The sequence below is a fragment of the Elgaria multicarinata genome, chromosome 8 (genome assembly GCF_023053635.1).
Source record: "Elgaria multicarinata webbii isolate HBS135686 ecotype San Diego chromosome 8, rElgMul1.1.pri, whole genome shotgun sequence".
Lineage (NCBI taxonomy): Eukaryota > Metazoa > Chordata > Lepidosauria > Squamata > Anguidae > Elgaria > Elgaria multicarinata.
The window spans coordinates 10,326,416-10,350,423 of NC_086178.1; the positions used below are offsets into that span (position 1 = coordinate 10,326,416).

Consider the following 24,008-nt stretch of genomic DNA (forward strand, 5'->3'; position numbering starts at 1 on the left):
GGGTACTGGTTTTGATGAATTAATTGGGTGAGTGTGTGCTGGGAGTGGGCTTGCCTTGGGTGTATTTTAAAACAATTATTAGTGGGCGAACATGTTGGTGTGTGTAGATTTGTATTTTACTTTTTAGCCCCGGTTGTGTGTGTATGTATGTTTCTAGTTTGTTTGGTTTTTGCCTTAGTGCATGTGTGAGATGCTGCTGCTCACAATGCTTTGGGAGAGTATATGGGTGTGTTGTATTCTTAATGGTGTTTTTTGTTTGTTTGTTTAGTTTGCCTTGGGTGTGTGTATGCCTGTGTGGATTTATTATGTTGATGAATGTTATTTTTCCTTGTGTGGGTTGCTGTGGTTTATTATTATTTTGCCTTTCATGAGTGTGGGCTGGATTTTTATTGTGCTCCTCCTGACCCCCAGTTAAGTGTGTGTGTGTGTGTGTGTGTGTGTGTGTGTGTAGGTTTGTTTGTTTGTTTTTAATTGTCTTAGGGAGGGTGGGTTTGGAATTGCCATAAAATGATACCTCAGTAAAGTTTTCCATTGTATTTCGTTGTAACTGAATGGGAATATCTGAAAGTTGTTTTAAGAGCATCTGGAATGATGGGGCAGTTGCCTCAGTAAAATCAGTATAATATATTGGAGATATCTGGTTTTAGTAGTATTCATGTCAGCATACTAGTTGCTTTTAATCTGCAGCTGCCATACACATTTGTCTAACCAATAGCAAGAAGATGAAGACAATGGTGTATGAAAAATCCCATGAAAAAGAACAATTGGTTGTATCCAATGTTAGTCTTAGACCCATTGACATGAATGGAATTTAGACTCTGAATACAAGCCATGGTTTTGAAGATCAGCTTGTTTGTCTTTTGGCATGATTTGAAAGACAATTGCTCTACACTGCAAGCATGGGCTACTCGTTCAGCTATACTAAGTCTCCTCTCAGTAGCCATCTGTACTTATCTTGGCGTGTTCACTTTTTATTCTCAATTATCTGTGAACAAAATGTTGTTGTGGCATGGCAGCTAATGTCTCAAATGTTGTACCAGAATTGTTCTGTCCTAGTGAGATAATTATGTGAGTGCATAGCATGATTTGGCCTGACTTCCTTGAGTGTGTCTGGACCTCCTAGGCTCTGAAAGCATCTTTCTGGAGAGCACCAGTTGGTGGCATGAGCCACGAGGCCAGGTTCTGTGAGTGCATGGTTGCCCTTGACAGGAGGGGCTTGCACTTGCAAGGTGAACAGATGTGAAGAGGCTGCAATCCTGTATTCATTTATCTGGAAGTAAGCTTTATTGAAATCAGTGGGACTTGTTTCTGGGTGGGCATGCCTGCTTAGGGGCTGTTCATGTTGTTGGGCACACCCCCTTGGGGGTTGGACAAGTTGGTGGACACGCCCCTTTGGGGCGGCCATGTTGTCCTCCTTTTTGGTTTCCAAAATATGGTCAGCCTATATTAACATTTAAAGCCCTAAACGGCTTGGGGACAGGTTATCTGAAGGAACGCCTCCTCTCATATGTACCTGCCCGGACCTTAAGATTATCTACAGGGGTCCTTGTCCGTGAGCCCCTGCCAAAGGAAGTGAGGCAGGTGGCTACCAGGAGGAGGGCCTTCTCTGCTATGGCACCCCGGCTGTGGAATGAGCTCCCTAAGGAGGTTTGCTTGGCACCTACATTATATGCTTTTAGACGCCAGATGAAGACCTTTTTATTCTCCCAGCATTTTAACAGTCTGTAAATAAATTTTAACTTGGCGTTTTAAATTTTTAATTTTGCATTGCTGCTGTTTTTATCTGGTTGAGCTTTTATATTGTATTTTATATTATGGTTTTATACTGTTGTTTTATACTTTGAATGTTTTTAATTTTTGTGAACCGCCCAGAGAGTTCCCAGAGGGCCCGATTCAAAGTGCTGGTATTGACATTTAAAGCCCTAAACGGTTTGGGGCCAGGTTATTTTGAAGGAACGCGTCCTCCCATATGTACCTACCCGGACCTTAAGATCATCTACAGGGGCCCTTCTCCGTGAGCCCCTGCCAAAGGAAGTGAGGCAGGTGGCTACTAGGAGGAGGGCTTTCTCCGCTGTGGCACCCCGGTTGTGGAATGAGCTCCCCAGAGAGGTCCGCCTGGCGCCTACACTGTACTCCTTTCGTCGCCAGCTGAAGACCTTTTTATTCACTCAGTATTTTAACACTTAATTTTAACTTAAATTTAAATTATACTGTTTTAACTCTGTATTTTAACCTTATATCAATTTTGCTGCGTGGTTTTATCCTGGTTGTGCTTTTTATATTGTATTTTGTATTTGTATTTTTAACTTGTTGGTTGTTTTATGATGATTTTAATTTTTGTGAACCGCCCAGAGAGCTTCGGCTATTGGGCGGTATAAAAATGTAATAAATAAATAAATAATAAATAAATAAATAAGAGAGCTCTGGCTATTGGGTGGTATAGAAATGTAATAAATAAATAAATAAATGCCCGCCAAATCACCCCAATTTGCTTCAGATTCAGGTTTCAGATCCAAAATGGTGCACAGCCCTTTTTTTTTTCTTTTTTTAATTTTTTTTTTTTTTTATGTGCACCCCCCACCTCAGGATCTATTCCTGCTTCCAAAATCTCATGCTTTCTTCCGCTGGCGGTTTCCCACTTCCCTTAGAAAACACAAATATTAGGAACTGTTTCCAAATTCCTTCAAACTCATTTATTTTAGTTATACCTTTCCTCCAGTTAATATTACAAGTCAATTTATCATTAATAGCTATATCCCAAACTTCTCTATACCATTCTTCAATAGAATATTCCCCCTGAATCTTCCAGTTCCTAGCTACCATCAATCGTGCTGCAGTCAGCAAACTCGATATCAATTCTTTAATTTCTTTTCCACATTTTAAATCTTCAAATAGTGACAGTAATGCAATTTTTGGTGTTTGTTCTATTTTTATTCCCATTATTTCTTCAATTTCAAAAAACACCATCTTCCATAATCTTTGTACATATTTGTATTGCCACCACATATGTAAATACGTTCCTTTTTCCCCACAACCTCTCCAACAATTTGCTGAATGCTGATTATTTATCTTATTCAATCTAATGGGGCTTAGGTACCACCTCCACAAAATTTTAAAGTAATTCTCTTTTATTCTCACTGACATACTTCTCAACACTCTTTGTTTCCACAGTCCCTCCCAGCTCTGTCGCCCTATTTGTACCTTCAAATCTGTCTCCCATACCATTTTTCCTGAGCTATCCATTAGCCCTTTTTCTAACAATATTTTATATATTTCGCTCATTAACCCTTTTAAGACTATACTTCCTCCTTTACCTTTTTCCTTATTTACTATTAACTCCTCAAACTTCGTCATTTCTCTGCAAACTCTATTTTCTTTAATCCACTTTTTATTCCACTGTTCTAATTGCCTATACTCTAACCAAGATAATTTTTTCTCCTTTAACAGCTCTTCCATACCTTCTCTTGTATTTATATCTCTTAACCAATCATTTAATTTCATTTTGTTTTTCTCTTTTAACATTTTACTTAATCTACCCTTCAGTTCCTCTGGGAAATTCTTTAACATTATTACTGGTGACAAGGGAGAGTTGCTCGGAAGCAGCTTCCCTTTAAATTTACTCCAAATTTCCCATTGAGACCTCAGGAGTGGATTATCTATACTTTCAACCCACTTTCTCCCTCCTTCCTTAAAAAAAAACATTTTTCAAACTCATCTCTACATTACATGTAGTTTTATCCTCCATCCAATCTAAATCTCCTACTCCTATAATTGCTTCTACAATATGTCTTAACCTGTTTGCTACATAGTATAATTTTATATTTGGGAGACCCAATCCTCCCTTTTTTTGGCTTAAATACCATTTATTCTTATTTACCCTCGCTTTCTTATCTCCGTTACAATATTTGTTTATAATATTTGCCAACTTTTTATCTCAACTTCTGAAATTTTTATTGGTAACATCCTAAACACAAAATTAATCTTAGCTAAAATCTTCATTTTTATTAATGCTATTCTTCCAAACCAAGATAGATTTAATCTTTTATATTTTTCCAATTTTTCTAATACCTCTTTTTTAACCTCGTTAAATTCTCCTTTTCTAAATTATCTAAATTTTTTATAATTTTAATTCCCAAATATCTAATCTGTTCCTTAACTCTCATTTCTATTCCCTTTCGTTCCCATTCCTTTTCTTCCTTCTTAGTGTAATTAAACAAAATCATCTCTGATTTGGACCAACTTATTTTTAATCCTGTAGCTTCTTCAAATTCCCTCAATTGTTGTTTAATTTTATCTATTTTTCTTATTGGATTCTTAATAGTCAATAGGGTGTCATCCGCAAACATTTTCAATTTTATTTTCCTTACATCCCCAATTCCTTCTGTCTCTCCATCATCTCTTATTGCATTCGCCAATACTTCCATAACCATTACAAACAGGACCAGCGAGAGCAGACATCCTTGTCTTGTACCTCTGGCTAGTCGTATCTTTTCAGTGAGTCCATCGTTTACCACCACTACAGCTGTATTTTGGGAATATAACTGTTCTATTATAGTTTTAAATTTATTTCCAAATCCCATTTTATCTAAAATAATCTTTAATGCCTGCCAGCTCACACAATCAAAAGCCTTAAAAATATACAATGCCAAAATTCCTGCCTTGATCTTTGATTTTTTTATCGCGTGTATTACATTTAAAACTCTTCCCACTAAACTATGCATCTGCCACCCCGCCACAAATCCACATTGATCTTCTCCTATATATTCTGATATAAATTTATTTAACTGTTTAGCCAAAATAGATGAAAAATTTTTAGCATCTTGATTTATTAATGAAATAGGTCTATATGAATCGGGGATAGTCAAATCTTTGTCTGGTTTTGGAATTAATATTATCAATGAGTGTTCCCATGATTCTGGTATCTTCTCTCCTTGTAATATAGCGTTGTAAAGTTTCAATAATTTCGGAACTAAAAACTCCTTAAAAACCTTATAATATTCTGATCTTAAACCATCCGCTCCCGGTGATTTACCCACTTTCAAATTATCAATTACATCTTCAACTTCTCTTTGAGTTATTACCTTCTCCATTTGCTCTTTATGTACTATTTTTATTCCCTTCTTTATATACCTTCCTATATAATCCTCCAACTTCTTTTTTTGAATTTCTTTACCCTTATATAATTCCTGATAAAATTTCTGAATTTTTTTTATTTTATCCTTCATTGTATGACAATAATTCCCTTGATTATCCTTCAATACTCCTATCCCATTTCTCGCTTTTTCCTTTTGTGTTAGTCTGGCAAGCAATCTAGAATTCTTATTGCTATTTTCAAAATACTCCCTTTTCATATACATTAAATTTTTTTGAACTTCCTCTAAATTTAAATTTTCTAATTGTTTCTTCTTAGCTTGTATTTCTATTAATTTATATTTATTTTTACCCTGCCAATATTCTTCCTCCAATCTTCTAATTTCTATCTCTAGCTTCTCCTGCTCTGCATGCTGTTGTCTTTTTAAGTTGCACATTTCTCTAATACAGATTCCTCTTACTACAGCCTTCATGGTGTCCCAAACGACTGACCCAGCTGTTCCTCCCTTTTCATTAATTTCCCAGGACTCTGACAATTCCCTCTGAATTTTTTCTACAACTTTATTATATTTCAGTATTTTTGTGTTCATTTTCCACCTGTACGCTTCTTTGTAATTCTTCTTAATTGCAAATTCTAAACTTAACAATGCATGGTCTGTTACCTTTATTACCCCCATTTCCATTTTACAAATCTTAGTTGCAAAATCTTTTGAGACAAATATATAATCTATCCTGGAGTATGTATGATGAACTGGGGAATAATACGAAAACCCAGGCTTAGCCCCATTAAGTAGGCGCCAAGAATCCACATAATCATTTTCTTTAATTAATTTATTCAATATTGTAATATCATTCTTCTTTTCAACATTAGTGGGGTTTGACCTGTTCCATCTATTATCCATAACCATATTAAAATCCCCAGCTAAGATAACATACCCCTCCTTGAATTCTTCTATTTCTTTAAATAATTTTATAAAAAACTCTCTATGTCTCTCATTTGGGGCATAAACATTAATTAATGTATATACCTTTCCTTCAATTTTACCTTTTATCATAAGATATCTACCACTATCATCCTTTTTTATGGTTTCTAATATAAACCCACTTTTTTTTAAAATCAAAGTGGCCACTCCATTTTTTTTGAAGTCCCCAATGACTTTTCATAATAAGCTAACCACTTTGTCCTTATCATATTTGCATTCTCGAACCCTTGATGTGTTTCTTGCATCATGATAATGTCAGATCCTTCCTTATTAAACATTTGTTCTATTCTCCTCCTTTTCACGACTGCCCCCAAACCTTTAACATTGAGTGTTGATACTTTTATTTTTTTATCCATATTCACCCTTTTGATGTCTCTTCCGATCCCTTGTGCTCTGTAACTCAAATTCACATACATAAAAACAAAAACACCATAACAAAACCCTCAATCCCCTTACTCTAACCCATACCATCCCCCCTTCCCCCCACCCCTCCCCCACCTCTTCCCCCCCAATTCCCCATAAGTCTAACACTCCAGCCATCTACTTTAGGGGGAGGGGGGAGGCAGTGCTGCGCCTGGCCAGCAAGGTCTCTATGTTTAACATTTCAATCTACAATTATCTCATAATACAGTTAACAATTCTATTACACCCCAGATGCCCCAGCCTCATCTCCCCACCGCCTGTTTCAATCATACTTGCTTCCTCATACAGACCCAAGCTCTTCATCAACTCCTTACCCTGATCCAAAGAAGTTACTCTGTGCTCTCCCCTACCATATGTAAATCTTAAAAAAACAGGATAACCCCAAACATATCTAATGTTTTTTTCCACTAATATTTCAGTTATTGGCTTGACACTGTGTCCCCAATTCAATGTGTGCTGACAAAGATCATTATAAATTTGCATTGATTTGCCTTTATACTGTAGCAGGGCCATGGATCTCAGTTTCTTCATAACTTGCTCTTTTTTATAATAATTGCCAAATTTCACCAAAATATCTCTGGTAGCTCCTTTATAATTTTGCCCCCACCCCTCTGTGGACACGGTCCAGATCATAATCTGCTATTTCCAAATCAGGCATCATCTCTTTAAACCACTGCAGAATTATATCTCGCAAATTTTCTCCTTGTACTTGAATTAAATATTTTATACGAAGTGATGAACGATGATTTTGATCTTCTAAGGCTATCAGCCTTAATTCATGGTCCTGGAATTGCACATTAGACGATTTTTCAAAAGCCTCCTGTCTCTTCTCGATCAGGTCTGCTCCTGCCTCCAAATCCTTTATACTCTTAACGTTCTGTGCTATATTATCCGCCAACACAACCATCCGCTTATCCAATTTTTCCGTTTGCTGGTCCATTTTTTAAAAAACGATTACGTTGTTTTCTGCAATAACACTGTTAATCTCAGCTAAGGTGGCTGGCTGGCTGTCAGTTGATTTTCCACCTTCCGCCATTTTAGTAGGTTCTGCTGCTGTGTCTGTATCTCCCTGCTCTTCTTCTGAAGCCAATTTTTCCAAATGGGGGAGGTTATGGTTACTGGGTCGTTTCCTTGACCACATAACTTTTGCAATTTCCTTTTTAAACTTTCTTTTTATATTCGACATAGGGCATAAATCTCCTTCTTAAATCCTGGCTCCCCTTCTTGCCCAGGCTATTTTTATTTCTCTGTGCTTTTCAACACTTAATAACTTTCTTCTCTCCTCTCTTCTCTGGGGGGGGGGGAATTTCACCATATATCAAGATAGCATTCACTGGGGGAGATCGAAACAACCATAAACACAGTCCCAACAGTATTAAACAGTCGTCTCCCCTCCAAATGCTGCAAGTGCTCCAAATGCTGCAGTCCACTTCCCCCCCCCCTCCCATCTCTCAGTAGTCGACACAGTCTATCAATCCTGCCTGGGTGCTTTTATTAACAAACTTATTCTTCTCCAGTAAAGAGTGAGATTCACCATAAATCAACGTTCGCTGTGTAATCTCTATAACAAACAGCTTTCTCAGTCCTGGCACACAGACAGTTACTTTCACTTTCCAGTGCGTGAGATGCTGTCCCACAGCCAAGACCGATTTCAACACTTCTTATCTCATTTCCAGCTTCGCAAATGTCAACAACACAAATAGTTAGTATTCATAGTCTTTTTCCAACATACTCATTTAAGATTTATGCCCTTTTAAAAGAGATAATTGACTTTTCCGGCATGGCCGGTGAGAACTCTAAGAAACTCTTACCAGCTTCATGGCTGCCAAGCTCTGCCCCCACACAGCCCTACTTCTTATGTTCTTATCAACAAAGAGCTCCCAAATCACCCCCTTTGTGGCCATAAGCCCTAGTGAGGAACCAAGGGTATGAAAACCCTTAGTGCCCTTTTGGTTGATGAGGTCGTGGCATTTTTATTTTTTTATTTTTGAAGGTCCCGGGTGCATCCTGGCCCAGAGGAGAGTTATCTGAAAGCCGTGAGTGGGTTTGGGGTGAATTTCGTGAGTGGAATTCATCATTCAAGGCAAAGATAAGGATGGGCTGTCTTGCCTCTGTCATACTGCACAATTATTATACCGGACTATTCCTACAACTGAGGGATGAGGGAAGTGCTCCTCTCTGTCATGCAGCCTTCCTGCCTCTGGGCAGGCCTGATCTAGGAGGTACCATCCCAAGACTCACCTGGCAGAGATTGTATACTCCAACAGAGACAACTTGAAAAATTAGTGCCATGGTTGCAAAACTTCTAAGGGGTTGCACTACCAACTGGGGCCCCTGGAGGGGACTTTTCTGGTGTCCCTCACTTTTTGGCCATTGAAAGCAAGGGGCCATCCAGGAAGTTCTGCTACAAAGACTCAGTCGGCTGGATTGGTGCAACTCGATGGGTTTGAGCTAATAATTGGAAGGAGGGTAAGAGGGGCTGTTCTGTGGTGTGGCTCGCTCTTCTTTGCCCATTAATAGCAAAGGGTGATCCAGAAGGCCGTGTTTCCCACTTCCTGAAGGGCTGGGCTTGCACAATTCCAAAGTGTTTCTGCCCACACAGAGTTTGTGTAATTCTGTGAGTATTTTGTAACTATTTTGTAAGTTTTGTAAGTTTTGTAAGTTTTGTATTTTGTAAGTATTCTGCCCAGAGAGGGTGTGAGACACTTTGTGAAATACTTGTGCTTGCTTTTCTTGTATGTATTGCTTGCTTCACAAGCTGGTTGTTCCTGTCTCCTCCACATAAGATCCAAGCTGCTCCAGCCTGATCAACTAGGCAATTTAGGGGATTAATCAAAATCCCTTTTTTACAAGAACCTTTCCCAACTAAAGGAGCTCTCAGCAAGTTTCTCCCTCTTGTCAGACCTCTTCTTAAAGCCTTCTAGTGCTGGGTTACATTGCCTGCTTAACACTACACCAAAAGTTTGCAGCCTCCTGCTTTGCTGAGACACAATCTCTGGCCAGAAGATCTTCCAGTTGTGTTTTCTCAAATTGGAAGGAGGGATGTGCACGGACCCCCAAATCCTCTTCGCACCCGATCCACAAATTGCGGATGGGGCCCGCTCCACCCCACCTCGATCCGCCTAGGGTCCGCTCCACTCCACAGCGGAGCTCTGGCTCTGAATCGGAGCTCTGCAGCAGTGGGGAGTGGCACCAGGTAAGGACCCCCTCCCTCCTCCCACTTACCTGTGTCCTTCCTGGCCCATCCCAGCTTCACTAGAGCCCATGGCTCAACCAGGAACTGTAGGCCCAAATTGTGGCACACACTTCCTGGTTGAGCCACGGGCTCTAGTGAAGGTGGCGACAGGCTGTGACAGATGCAGGTAAGACCCCCCCTCCCCCTTACCTGGCTCTGCCACCATTGCCACATGGGCGGCTGTGGCTGCAGGGCCAGGTAAACCCCACCTCCCCCCTCCCCCTTACTTGTGTCCATCCGCAGACCCATGGCTGTTTCAACTGAGCCCGAGGACTCAACCAGGAAGACCAGGCCGCAGTTGTGGCCAAGTCTTCCTGTTTGAGTCCTTGGGCTCAGTTGAAGCAGCCGTGGGACCGTGGATGGATGCAGGTAAGATCCCCCTCCCCCTTGCCCCCTTACCTGGCTCTACAGCCATCGCTGCACAGGCGGCAGTGGTGGCAGGACCAGGTAAGCCCTCCCTCCCTCCTCTGCCTCACCTGTGTCCATCTGCGGTCTCACAGCTGCTTCAACTGAGCCCAAGGCCTCAATCAGGAATACCAGGCTGCAGTTGTGGCCTAGTCTTCCTGTTTGAGTCCTCGACCTCAGTTGAAGCTGCCGCAGGACCGTGGATGGATGCAGCTAAGATCCCCCTCCCCTTTGCCCCCTTACCTGGCTCTGCCGCCATCGCTGCATAGGCGGCAATGACAGCGGCAGGACCAAATAACGCCCCCTTGCCTTTTTTGCGGAGCTCTGGATCGAGGCGAAGGATCCGCCTTCACTTCAATCCGCTCTGCAATGCTCCGCTGTTCCCCCGATCCTCTTCGCCTCCGCCTTATGCGGAGGTGAAGCCCCTCGATCCACTTCTGCTTCTCCGGTCTGAGGAGAAGCGGAGCACATCCCTCATTGGAAGACTTGTGTCATTTCCCAGTTTTGAGCCCTCTTCCAATTAGGGATAGATGGACTCACCTCCATCCAGTTGTTGCAGGCACTTGCTGACCCATCCTTGCTGCCTGCCATGCTAGCCAAGCTGCACAAGCTGTGCGACGGCCCAAAGTGCCCAGGAAGTGCAGCCATCTGCCTGTCCCCTAACTGAGGCACCAATATGTGCTTATTAGCAGCTTGGATACTTCTGTAATTTGTTGGGGTGTGCACGGACTAGGGGTGTGCATGGACCCCCCGCTCCGCTTCACTTCCAGATCCGTGACTTGTGGATCGGCCCACTTTCCTCCGCCCCCACTCCACCCATGTCTGCTCCGCTCTGCTCGGAGCTCCAGATCCGGATCGGAGCTCCGTTTTCCCCCAACAAAGGCTTGCATTAAGCTAAAAAAGTATACAACTTTTTTTCTGTGAAAGTTAGAAACCTCAAGTTTGGCACCATGACACCTCATGGAGGTATACACATGCACGCCAAGACTCAAGGCAATCCCATCATCCACTGATTTTGGGGGAATTTATGAAAATTGGGAACCCCATTCACACCCCTTTCCATAGCTCCGTCAATTTGCACGTTAGAAACCTCAAACTCACCACCATGACAGCTTATCCAGGGATACACATGCACGCCAAGACTCAAGGCAGTTCCATCATCCCCTGATTTTTTGGGAATTTTTGAAAATCGGGCACCCCATTCACACCCCTTTCCATAGCTCCGTCAATTTGCACGTTAGAAACCTCAAACTCACCACCATGACAGCTTATCCAGGGATACACATGCATGCCAAGACTCAAGGCAATCCCATCATCCCCTGATTTTGGGGGAATTTATGAAAACCCAACACCCCATTCACACCCCTTTCGATAGCTCCGTCAATTTGCACGTTAGAAATTTCAAACTCACCACCATGATAGCTTATCCAGGGATACAGATGCACGCCCAGACTCAAGGCAGTCCCATCATCCCCTGTTTTTTGGCGGGGCTTAAACCTGCAGACATCTCAATGGGGCCATTTCAAAGGAAATCCCAACATGCCATGAATTGGGGAGTATGAATCTTCTTCCACACTTGTAAAATGGATTTGGAACGTTCAGAACTCCAAGTGAGCTCAGGAAGGACTTCTCCCCTGTGTCAAAACCAGACACACACAACATACCTGCGAGGCGGGCAGGGGAGGAGAGAGGGAAGGCAGGCAGGCAGGCAGCAGACATTTCTGGGGGCATAAGGAAGTGAGCCAAGGATAAGCCAGTAATGCATATAAAATGGAATAAATCAATAAACGAAGGAGGGATGGAATTAAAAGCAGCAGTGTTGCTGAATAAACAACAAGAAGAACTTTTTAAAAAAGGCTATATCTGTCTTTTACCAGCAATAGGGGGACGTGCCCAGGGGAGGGGGAAGCAGCAAATGCCAATTTGACTGGATAACCAGTCTTTTAAGAAGCAAGGCTGTCAGTTCAACTCATGAAAGCCATTGCTCCACCAGGAGAGCTCTGAAAAGTGGAACTGTCACTTCAACTCATGATAGGCATTGCTCCACCGGGTTACTCTCTTTGGAAGGCTCTAATGGCCTTCCAAGTACAGGAGAGAGTGGGGGCACGTCCACATGGGATGCCTAGGGGAGCTCATTCCCTTGCACCACATCTTTTCAGTTGTTCCCCTAAGTTAGGGTGGGTAGCAGTGCTGTGTTTCTATCTCTTATTATTGGCTTATTATTGGTATATGATTTCAGGTTGTGTTTGTGCATTTGGTGGGGCTACTGTTTTAAAAAACACTGGGAAAAGTCCGTTCAGACTAAAAAAGAGAAGTTCCCAGAATCCCAAGTTACCCGTTTTGCCTATCCCCTCCTCCAACTTTGGGATCACGTGATCATGACAGGGAGTTGACTCTGCCCCTCAGCCTTTCAGAAAAGGTATTTTTCCCGCCGTTTTTTTAAAAAATTCTAGTACGCGACCCGCACCACGCAGAGAGCTGAGAGTAGTCTCAAAATTACCCCCATCCATGACTCTCCAAGCACAAGAATTTTTAGAAAGATAGCTTCAAAAAGAACACAGTTATCCCCCTTTCTTTTCCGCAGTGCAATCCTATGGGCGAAATGTTTCAAGATGGCGATAGAAGCGGAACACGGAAACCGGAGCGTTCCGAAAATGGGCGCTTCTCTTTGCCTTGCTTCTAGGGGTCCGCGGTGCGCTTCTACTCCGCCTCTGGGCAAGGCGGAGCAGGCCAATTCGTTCCTGCTTCTGCGCTTCTAATCGGAGCGGAGCACATGCCTACCACGGACCCCCCGCTCCGCTTCTCTTCCAGATCAGCATTTTGTGGATCGGGCCGCTTCGCCCCGCCCCCACTCCGCCTATGTCCGCTCCGCTCCGCTGAGGAGCTCCGGATCCGGATCGGAGCTCCGTTTTTCCCCCCTAGGCTTGCATTGAAATCTAAAAAAGTATACAACTTTTTTTCTGTTAAAGTTAGAAACCTCAGGTTTGGCACCATGACACCTCATGGATGTATACACACACACGCCAAGTTTCAAGGCAATCCCATCATCCCCTGATTTTTGGGGAATTTTTGAAAATCGGGCACCCCATTCACACCCCTTTCGATAGCTCTGTCAATTTGCATGTTAGAAACCTCAAACTCGGCACCATGACAGCTTATCCATGTGTCCACATGGACACCCAGACTCAAGGCAATCCCATCATCCCCTGATTTTTGGGAATTTTTTGAAAATCAGGCACCTCATTCACACCCCTTTCGATAGCTCCATCAATTTGCATGTTAGAAACCTCAAACTCGGCACCATGATAGCTAATCCATGTGTCCACATGGACGCCCAGACTCAAGGCAATCCCATCATCCTCTGATTTTTTGTGGGGTGCTAACCTTTTAACTCACCCCAAATCAAGTCCCATTTTAGAACTACGTCAATTTGCACGTCAGAAACCTATCCTTTGGTCCCATGACAGCTTACCCATTTGTCCACATGGACGCCAAGTTTCAAGCCAATCCCATCATCCCCTGATGTTAGGGGAAGTTTTGAAAATCGGACACTCCAGTATGTCAGGGACTTAAAGTTGCAATGCAGACAGCTCAATGGGGCCAGTTGAAAGAAAATCCCAACATGCCATGAGATAACCCTAAATCTTCTTGCACACTTGAAAAATGGATTTTTGAACTTGATAAAGTCTAAGTGAGTGCAGGAAGGACTTCTCCCCTGAGTCAAAGCAAGACACCATCCCTGCGAGGCGGGAAGGGGAGAACGGAGGGCAGGGGGCAGGTAGCATGCATAATAGTGCCGCAAGGATGGCTTGAGCACTAACGCATAGCAAACCATCCCGTAAGTGGGCACAAGGAGCAAGTGAGGCAAAGATGGCTGGTTGTTTCTTTCTAAGCCAGCAGTTATGCATTGAGGGGCACAGAGGAGGACGACTGTGAGCAAGCGTGCCGGAGGGTGCTGGGCATGAACCGCAAAGCCCATCTCCCAGGCACCAGGTGGGCAGAGAGGCAGGCAGAGCAGGCTAGGAGTCAGCCCTTGCAGATGCCCCACCACAGCAGCACCCTGGGCGAGGCAGGCAGACAGACAGGCAGGCAGGCAGGTAGCGGGCATTTCTGGGGGCACAAGGAAGTGAGGCCAGGATGGCTGGTTTCTAAGTCAGCACTGCAGTTAGTCACGCATTGCAAATGCAAACCATCCCAGCAAGTCGGTCACCGAGGAGGAGGACAGGCTAGCAGAGGGGCAGGCAGAGTGACATGTCATAGATCTAGTATTGGGGAGGAGTCAGTCCCGGCAGATGCCCCACCACAGTAGCACCCTGGGTGGGCATTGGAAAACGCCATCTTGTGGGTCCATACTTCTCCCACCCCATGTCCTGCAGGGTTGCCTGCCTAACCCTCGTGGGGATGGGAGATGGAGAGCTTAGAGTGGCAGTGCCAGCAGCAGCAGCAGCAGCCTTCGGCTTTCCCCTGGAACCAGTCACCTTGCCTGCCTCTTTCCCCAGCAAGATCGCCTGGTGCTGCCTCTGAAGATGCATCTTCATGCTGCTGGTTCCATAATGCCCTGTAGATGAACCCCTGCTTAGGGTGAGTTTGCAGTGGCGACAGATAGCAAAGCGGGGATCCGCTCCCACCTCAAAGTGGTCCCACACTATACTTCTCTTTCGCTTCCGTGGTGACACCACCAATTGCCCGCCTGAGCTCTCTGGTGTTGCCACAGAAACAGGGTTTGCACCGGAAGAGGTGTGGGATGAGACTGGGGAGAGAGCCTCGGCCTGCTGCTGCTCCTCCTCAGCACCCACATCCTGGAGGACCACCACCTCTTCCTGCTCGTCTAGGAGGTCTGGAGACAGGTCCAGCAGCAGGCTCATGGGCTCAAATGATAATGAAGGAGTTGGGGATACTCCTCCTCCTCCTCCTCTAATAATGGCACTGCTGCCACGTGCCTCTTGCAAAGGGGCACTTTTCCCATTCCCACCCTCAAAAAGAGAATGCCAGGCACAAGTAGCAGAAGAGACTGCCTCTGCTTGCTGCTTCTCCTGCTTCTGTTGCGGAGCAGCCAACCAAGGAGTTGCCCGTTTGATTTTCACAGCAGGAGAGGCAGCCTGCTTACTGCTGCTTCCAGCCTGACCCTCCTTGCTACTTTCAGCACACCCCGCCACAGACATGCGCCTGCTCCCTCTTCTCATGATGATATTCTACTAATACTAATAATAATATCTATAAGAATATACTAATAGTAATAATAATATGTATAAGAATATAATATTAATATTAATAATAATGTGTATAAGGGAAATGGGACAAGAAGTGTGTGTATGCTTTGCCCATACAGGATTTGAAATGCTCAATCTGTGGCTGTTGCACTTCACAAAAACAGTGCACACAGAACACTCACACAATAACACAGTCACACTCACAGTCCAAGTAAGTAACACAGAGAAGAAATAGAGAATAATTTTTTTTGTATTTTTTTGTATTTTTTTGAATATATAGAAGGAAGAAGGAAGATGAAACACAATCAGGCTTTAAGAGAGGGGAGGGGGGGACAACCAAACAAACAAACAAACACACACTCCAAAATTTAAAATTAAAGTTTATATTAAATCAAAGTAAGGGAAAAACACAGAGCAAACTAAGCAAAAATTCAGAAAGAAGCAAACAAACACACACGCCAAGCTAAATCCTAAATCTATCTCCAAACACAGAAGCAAAGCTCCTGTATCTTTAACAGTTGTACTGAAAAGAAAATTTCAGCAGGTGTCATTTGTATATATGGAGAACCTGGTGAAATTTCCTCTTCATCACAACAGTTAAAGGTGCAGGCGCCCTGCCCTCTTTTAAATCTGGTCACTCTGGTATAGCTCCTGCACCTTTAACTGTTGTGATGAAGAGGGGATTTCACCAGGTTCTCCATATATACAAAAGACACCTGCTGAAATTCCCTTTGCTAGGCAACTGTTAAAGATACAGGAGCCCTGTCCTCCTTTTCATATGGTCACCCTAGATCCAGGCCTGATTCAAAGTGCTGGTATAAACATTCAAAGCCATAAATGGCTTGGGCCAGGCTATCTGAAGGAACACCTCCTCCCATATGTCCCTGCCCAGACCCTAAGATCATCCACAGGGGTCCTTCTCCATGAGCCCCTGTCAAAGGAAGGGCCTTCTCTGCTGTAGCACCACGGCTGTGGAATGAGCTGCCTAGAGGGGTTCGCCCAGCACCTACTTTGTACTTTTTCCAGCACCAGGTGAAGACCTTTTTATTTTCCCATTAACAGTTTATCATCTTAGTTTTTCTTTAACTTTGCTGTTTTAAATCTGTATTTTAAATCTATATTAATCCCTGCATTGGTGCTCCATTTTTTTCTGGTTTGTGCTTTTATATTGTACTTTTATACTGTGTTTGTATGCTGTTGTTTGTTTTATACTTCGAATTGTCTTCATGGTTTTAATTTTTGTGAACCACCCAGAAAGCTTTGGCGATTGGGTGGTAAATAAATAAATAAATGCATATTGGTGCCTCGGTTAGGGAATGAAGCCTCCTTATGTGACAAAAAAAGCCCCTCTTTAAGTCCATTTTTTAAAAAACTCGGAATTGCTGCTCTCTCCTGCTGTGTGCAGGAGAAGCAACGCCATTAGAACAGCAGACTCAATGGGCCTCGTGCTCATTGGGTACTTCCTCTTTTGAAAAGAGGAAGTAACTGAGGAAAGAAACATGGGCAGAGAAGCAAGGTAGAGAGCGTGTTAGCCCCCGGTGAGATGGAGTTTTATGTAACTTTCATTTTCCTCCCAACTCAACTGCTCTTGCCCTCCTTTGTTTCTTTCTCAGATCCACCTGCCTGGCTTCTGCTTGACTGCTCTTTACACATGGCTTTTCTATGTATATCTTTCAAACCAGCAAGACCTGCCCTTGAAAACCTTCATCACAATAGGTTCGTGTCTCCTTTGTTGTCTTCCGAGTGAAGGTGATACTCTATTTTACCGCTTACATCACAATCCTCTTAACAGCTGCTAAATTAGGGTGACCATATTTTGGAAACCAAAAAGGAGGACAAAATGGCCGCCCTCAGGAGGCGTGGCCACCCCAACATGCCCACCCCCAAGGCGGTGCCAACTCAACATGTCCGGCCTCCAAGGGGGCATGGCCTCGGTCACATTTATTTATTTATTACATTTTCATACTGCCCAACAGCTGAAGCTCTCTGGGCGGTTCACAAAAAGTAAATGATAGCAACCAATGAGTAGCAAAAGCACACAACTACTATAATAATATACTAAATACTAAAAAAGGAACTTACACTTATATAAAAACATTTCTTTATTTTTATAACATAATAAACAACCACAGCAGTCATAGTACTAGGGTGACCATATTTGGGAAACCAAAAAAGAGGACACCTAGTGTGTGTATGGGGAAGCAGCTTTCTGAGTCCTGCAGAAAGTACGTTATTCCCCCGCCACCTTAAAGAACCTGATTGGAGCGGAGGAGGGGAAAGGATTTCATTCTGCACCACCACCATCCACTCCAATTGGGGCCTTTTCTATAATGTCCATGAATGACCCACTTTCCCCTTTAAGACCTCAATTGGAGCTCGGGGTGGGGGAATGATGTGCCTCAAGAAAGCATGTCATTCCCTCCTGCCATGCTAATGACAGCCTTAAAAGGGAAGGTGTGTCATTCCAGGACATTATTGAAAATTATAGAAAATCCCCCCTGACACCATGGAAAGAACAAAAACCAGGACAAATCCGGGGAAATCCTGACAGTTGGTCACCCTAGCTAAATACAGTTGAATTACTATTTCCTGATTTTACCTGCTAGTGATATCTCAAGTTGACTGCGCATTTTATAGAGAAATCGTTTGTCATCTTATGTTTTCTCTAGAAAAAAAGGTGCAGTACATGTACTGTCTGTTCACAACTTACCCCTTTCTCTTCCTATAGCTTTTAGGAAAGGAGACAATGGTCGCTCAGAGAATGCTTCTGCATGGTTGATCAGCACTTCTTTCACAGCTTGGAATCCAGACACACCTATCACAGGGAGATGTCCTACCCACACACAGCAAATATTTCCATATTGCTTTTCTACCTGCCATTTGGATTAAAGTAGAGGACAAAAATGTAGCAATCAAACAAATTGGATTATTTCAAGTTAATACATGAACACCACCCTTCCTCACATCCTCACCTCTGCAGCTTGGGGCCATGTGCAGCACCTCTCCTCTCTGCCTAATCACCCTACCAGTTTTCCTTTAGGAATGTAGGAGGCTGCCTTCTACTGAGTCAGAAAATTGGTCAATTTAGCCCAGTAATGTTGACACTGACTGACTGACTGGCAGCAATCTCCTGAGTTTCAAGCTGGATTCTTTCCTCACCCAACCTGGAGCAGCTGGGGCCTGAACCTCAGACCTTTGCACACAAAGCATGAGCTCTACCACATAGAGCTATGACCCCTCCCACTTTCTCTCTGAGATTCCTGCCAAGATCTTCCTTTCTCATCCTTTCTCCTGGAATATTCCCTCTTCCACCCTTTCTTATGTATTCCCAACCTATTTTGTTTACTCTCTCCTCCTGCCTGCCTTGTACTTGGCTAGGATAAGAGCAGCAGAGAGCACCTTCAGATTGCCCCAGCCCCACTGTGAAAGCCCCACTGGCTTCTTCACCAACACCAAAATCTTTAGTGTGTTACAACTTTGGTGGCTGATGCCCAGAACAAATGTTACTTTAAATGAGCATTGGGCAGCCAATTCTAAGTGGTTTAAAGGGGGCTTTAAAGATCCGGATCAGGCCCCCACATTTACTCTTGAGTCTAAATGGAAATGAGATATAGCAGCTAGATAAAGTAAAGTCAGTTTTCACCATTAGAGCAACTTTCTGCAACCACATGCCACCCAGATGTTTTGGACTAGAAGTGCTGGATTCATCATAATTGGCCACGCAGGCTGGCATTGATGTGAACTGAAATCCCAAACATCTGGAGAGCACCAGGTACAGTGGCCTTCAGTTGGTTGGTCAGGACCCACTACTGGGTTGCAGCCTGACCAAAGGTGGATTGCAAAAGCAGCACTGCCACTGTACAAAATATATGGTAAAAAGAAAAGAAGTGGGTCCCAAATGCATGTTCAGACTAAAGAAAGTCCCCTGGTCTGAAAAAGGTGGGAAACTACTGGTTTGCAAAGAGTTAATGGGTTGTGAGGAGTGTTTCAGCACTATGTGTACTTGGTTCCAGAGATTCTGCTAGAAACGGAGGTGGAGGTAGATCAGAATTCATCTGGTCCAGACCTCCAGGTCCTCTTTTAGCCTGGGGGCTGAATTCCATTTAGAAGAAGCTCTCGGGGTCCGCAATGCAGTGGTGGGAGGGGACAGAAGGAAAAAGGGGATGGACCAGAAGGAAAAGGGGCAGGGGAAAGAAGAAAAAATACCAGCGTATTTTAGCTTAATGCTCTTCCTGCCAGTCATTAAGCCTGAGCAGAGGCATTTCAATCTTTTAGAATGGGGGAAAATGACATGGAAGCCTGGAAACCCCCAAAGAATTGGCATTTGGTGGAAAGTCACAAATACAACAAAAAGGTGATAACCTTAACCTAACACAATATAAATGCAAACAAGGAAGTTAAGGAAAGAGGTTAAAAATACAATTTTATAAATTAAATTATAAAATTTAAAAATATATATGGAGCATTCTATCACATGTACAATACTACCATAAAATTATCAAACTACTAGACAGAAAATGCTCAGTGGAGTTTTTCCCTTTGGCCAGATGCTTTTTGACTCAGGGTCATCTTCAATGGACAGTGTGCTAAGCTGATTGGTACCAAGGGCTATTCTTTCTCGGGACTGACTTAGAAGTTCCAAATAGCAAAAAGAATAAAAGAAATCAGATGTCACTTCCCATGCTCTAATTCCAAATATGCAAAAGAAGTGCTGTACAAAATAAACAAATAAAACAGTGATACCCTGCCTAGAGGCTTACAATCTAAAATCACATTAAAACATATGAAAGCAGAAATAAGAGAAAAATTATAGTAATAAGAACAGTAAATCAAGCTAAAATACCAAAAGCTATTGAAAACAAATGAGTTTTCAAACGCATTTTAAAATCTACAATGGAACTTGTGGTATGTAGTTGCTCTGGAAGAGCATTCCAAGCAAACAGGGCAGCCAGAGAGAATGGGCGAAGCTGGGCAAGAGAGATAGAAACTCTTGGGTGGGAGAACAACATAACATTTGAAGAACGGAGGGTACGAGGGGGATAGTAAAGTAAAATGAGAGAAGAAAGATAAGAAGGTGCAAGACCACGACACACTTTGAATGTCAGCAAAAGAAGCTTATACTGAATTCTATATGGGATCGGAAGCCAATGAAGACATTTCATCAAAGGAGAAACATGGTCAAAACGATGAGCTAAGGAAATAATCTTAGCTGCAGAATGGTGAAGAAAGACCAAAGAGGAGAGATGAGCATAAGGAAGACCAGTCAAAAGAAGATTACAAAAGTCCAAACGGGAGATAACCAATGCATCTTAGCAGAAGATTCAAATAAGAATGGACGGATCCTAGCAATGTTATATAGGAAAAAACGGCAGGACTTAGCAACAGCCTCAATACGTGAGGAGAAAGAATGAAGAATCAAAAATGAAGCCAAGACTACGAGCTTCTTCCACAGGATAAAGTGTGACACTTTACTAAGTAAGTGTGTTACTTATTAACAGTAACAAAGAATGGGGGAGGAGCCAGCGTGCCAATGGAGCAATAAGGGAAAAAAAGAACTGCCGATTGACCGGTAGGTTTTTAAGCCTTATCATCTAATTATTTGAGCTGGATATAGTGAAGAACGGTGAAGATTGAATGGGAAACTTTGAGCTACAGAATGGGATTTAAAAGATTAAAGTATTTTGCTGCTTAACGAGTGTATTTAAAGTGGAAGGAAGGTGGCTAGTGGAGAAGTAGCCCCTCCTTGAACTGTTAAGAGCGGCTGCATAAGAAATCTCCCAGACGGAGAGCTTATCTTGAAAGGAATTTTAATTGCAGAGCCATCATCAGGAGAGATTGATTGATAGCCACCTTTTCAGTAGCAAGTAATAAATCTCGTTAAGCACGGCAGTAAAACCCTTCTGAGCTCGCTGTCTGTTGGACTCAAAAGCGAAACTAACTAACACCAGTTAGTATTTCTAAGCCTATGCCACCCAAAAAAAAAGCCCCGGTGGTGAAGCCACGCTGGGTTCAACACGCGTCCAACAATACCATTAAAAGACTTCAAAGAGTTGTTGATCCAGAGCCGGAGACGGAAGAAAAACAAGAAGAATCTACAATATCAACAAAGGAGTTGAAGATGGCTGCCGGAGCTGGCGCAGAGCCAGCAGGGCAAGAGGAAATGGTGGATCAAATTTCAGCTATGTTGAAAAGTCTTAAAGCTGAGCTTTTTATGAAAATTGAAACAGAAATTGACAAAAATAATAAGAGGGTGGATAAGCTGGCTGCAGAAATGGCTATAAGAGATAATCAATTAGGCTTTTTGAAGACAGAGGTTGATCAAGTGAAAAATCAAGTTAAAGAAATTAAGAAGACTCAAAATGATAGTAAGATATTATAATATCTTGTATTAAGTGATTTTGATTTGTGTTTGTTGTTTCAATTATAAAATAAAAAAAACAGTAACAAAGAATGAAGAGCAAGGGGATGGTTTGGGAGGGAAGACAAGCAAAACTGTTTTCACCATGTTTAGAAATAACAGAAGAAAGAGAAAAAGACAAGGATTGAGAAAGAGCATCGTAATTTATAGATTGCAGATCTCTGCAAGATCAAAGAACAGAAGGTAAGAGAGGAGGATTATATTTCTTCCAGAAGATTTTATTAACACAACTCTTTTGTTGATAATCACTGCAACAGGAAAGAATTCAAAATTCTCTTCACTCAATCCTTTACTCAGCTTAATGAAGTATTCATTAATGATTTGGAAAGAAGTACCTTAATGAGAGTATCTTCAGAAAGTCTACTTGCGGCCCGCCATATTCCTCCAATTATAGGAAGAGAAATAGGCCCAGGAGGGTAGTGTCTGTGTGTCCAGAGTTGTCTCAGGAAGTCCAAAATCAGAAGAGCCACTAGCCCAGTAGTCAAAAGCACCCATATCCCCATCTTTCTCCTGCCTTCTCCTTCTCTTTGATGCTGTCTAATGTATCTTGGTGTGTTGAATCTTCTTTTTGTGATGGCCTTTTGCCTTTGTCAGAGACGCTGCCACTTCTCTCTCTTCTTCCCTATTAGTATCTGTTGATATCTTCCAGTTAAAAGTTAATAAGCATCAAGTCCTTTGACATCATATCTTAATTGTCTTGACACATGCCTGGATCCCCAAGCACATGTCACAGTATTGTGCTGTAGTTTGCACAATGGCTAATTCTGATAAGTACAGGGTTGCCACATGTACCAGAAAACTAGGACAATCACGGATTTCAAAACATTACTGGGAATGTGGAGTGTGGGAAATATTGAAGCAGACAAAAAAACAGGGCCACATTTATTAATAGATCCACAGAAAGGGAAATCCTAAGTGGGCATCTTCTCTAATCTGGCCTCATGCCATTGCTGTATCGGGTGAGACGTTCACGGCCTGAGAGTGGTGCCTCAATGTTCGTCATCTCCCAGGCTTCCCCCATTTGGGGTAGGGAGGCCTTCTGTGTCACTGCCCCTTGCACTGTTAAGCTCCAAGTCTGTGAGGAAGGTTGGCCTTAAAGTAGGGCTGTGATCTGCTTCTCTTCGGTTCTTAGAAGAGATAGCAAAGCGGGGGTTTCATTTCTGTTATAGGCAGAGGAGAGGCGAGTCAGGGGGCTAGCAAAGCATAGTGAAGAGTGTAGTATCCCTCAGGCATAGGGACCATACGGGTGAGCTTACCTGCTCAGCCTGCCGCTTGCCCCTAGACTACCAGGCAATAACTTCAGAGCCTTTTCCTTGCTGGATTCCTTTATTACTGAAACCTCCTGGAACAGTGACACACCAAACTCCCTGCAGCAAGGCCCACACCACCAAGTGGATGAAATAGAGGCCCCGTCCAGGCAGCTACAGGCCTCTTAAAGGTACATACATCCACATATCACAAAGAGAAGCACCCACAAGCGAATCGATTTGCTTTTTGCGAAACTCTCCACCTGCCATTTTGGATATTTCCCCCCATAGGATTGCACTGCAGAAAAGATTAGCGTATAACTTTTTTGTTTTGAAACCCACATCCCTGAAACTTACTGTGCTTAGAGAGTGGTGGTTGGGGGTCATTTGTGGAGATGTTCATACATTTTCATCCTGCGGTTTGCTTTCTATTAATTTGTTTAGAATGGCTAAAAGTGGGAGGGGGTAAGGGTTTTTTGAAGCGATGATAGGCGGATTCAACTCCCAATTGTGATGAGAAGTGATCACCTTATGTGAAGCATCCTCCAATCCCAATGTTGGAGGGGAGACTAAGGCAGACCCACCCAGAGATCCTTTTCCTTTCTGTCTCTTTGTGGGGCTGAACTTTGTGGAGTTAGTTCTGTGCTGCAGCTGTGTTTCGGAGGAGATATAGGATTATTAGGATTAGGATTTAGCTTGGGTTGTGTGTTTGGTTGTTTGTTTGTTTGTTTCTGACTGCTTGCTCTGTGCTTTTCCTTTACTTTGATTTATATAAACTTTTAATTTTTCATTTTTTGAGTGTTTGTTTGTTTGGTTTCCCAACCCCACCCCAACCCCAACCCCAACCCCAACACCAACCCCTCCCCCCTCTTTTAAACCCTGTGTTCTGTGACTGTGTTTCTGTTGGAATCCTGGATCAGGGTTCTGGATATGTTTCCAGGGATTTACTAATTGCTGAGGAGCTGGAGGAATCAGAAGACTCAGCAGAAAACTTAA

The 24,008-nt window shown here is 43.0% G+C and overlaps 1 protein-coding gene across 1 annotated transcript in view; it reads right to left on the reverse strand.

Moving 5' to 3' along the window:
- The window catches only part of LOC134402423 (cytochrome P450 2J2-like), a 49,655-nt gene extending 27,387 nt beyond the window's left edge, over window positions 1-22,268 (reverse strand). Inside the window, exons 1-2 of the mRNA XM_063131852.1 lie at window positions 22,101-22,268; window positions 18,058-18,220 (exon numbers count right to left, since the gene is read on the reverse strand). Coding sequence (XP_062987922.1) covers window positions 18,058-18,220; window positions 22,101-22,268 — 331 coding nt within the window. The remainder of the gene's footprint in view (window positions 1-18,057; window positions 18,221-22,100) is intronic.
- Window positions 22,269-24,008: the final 1,740 nt, after the last annotated feature.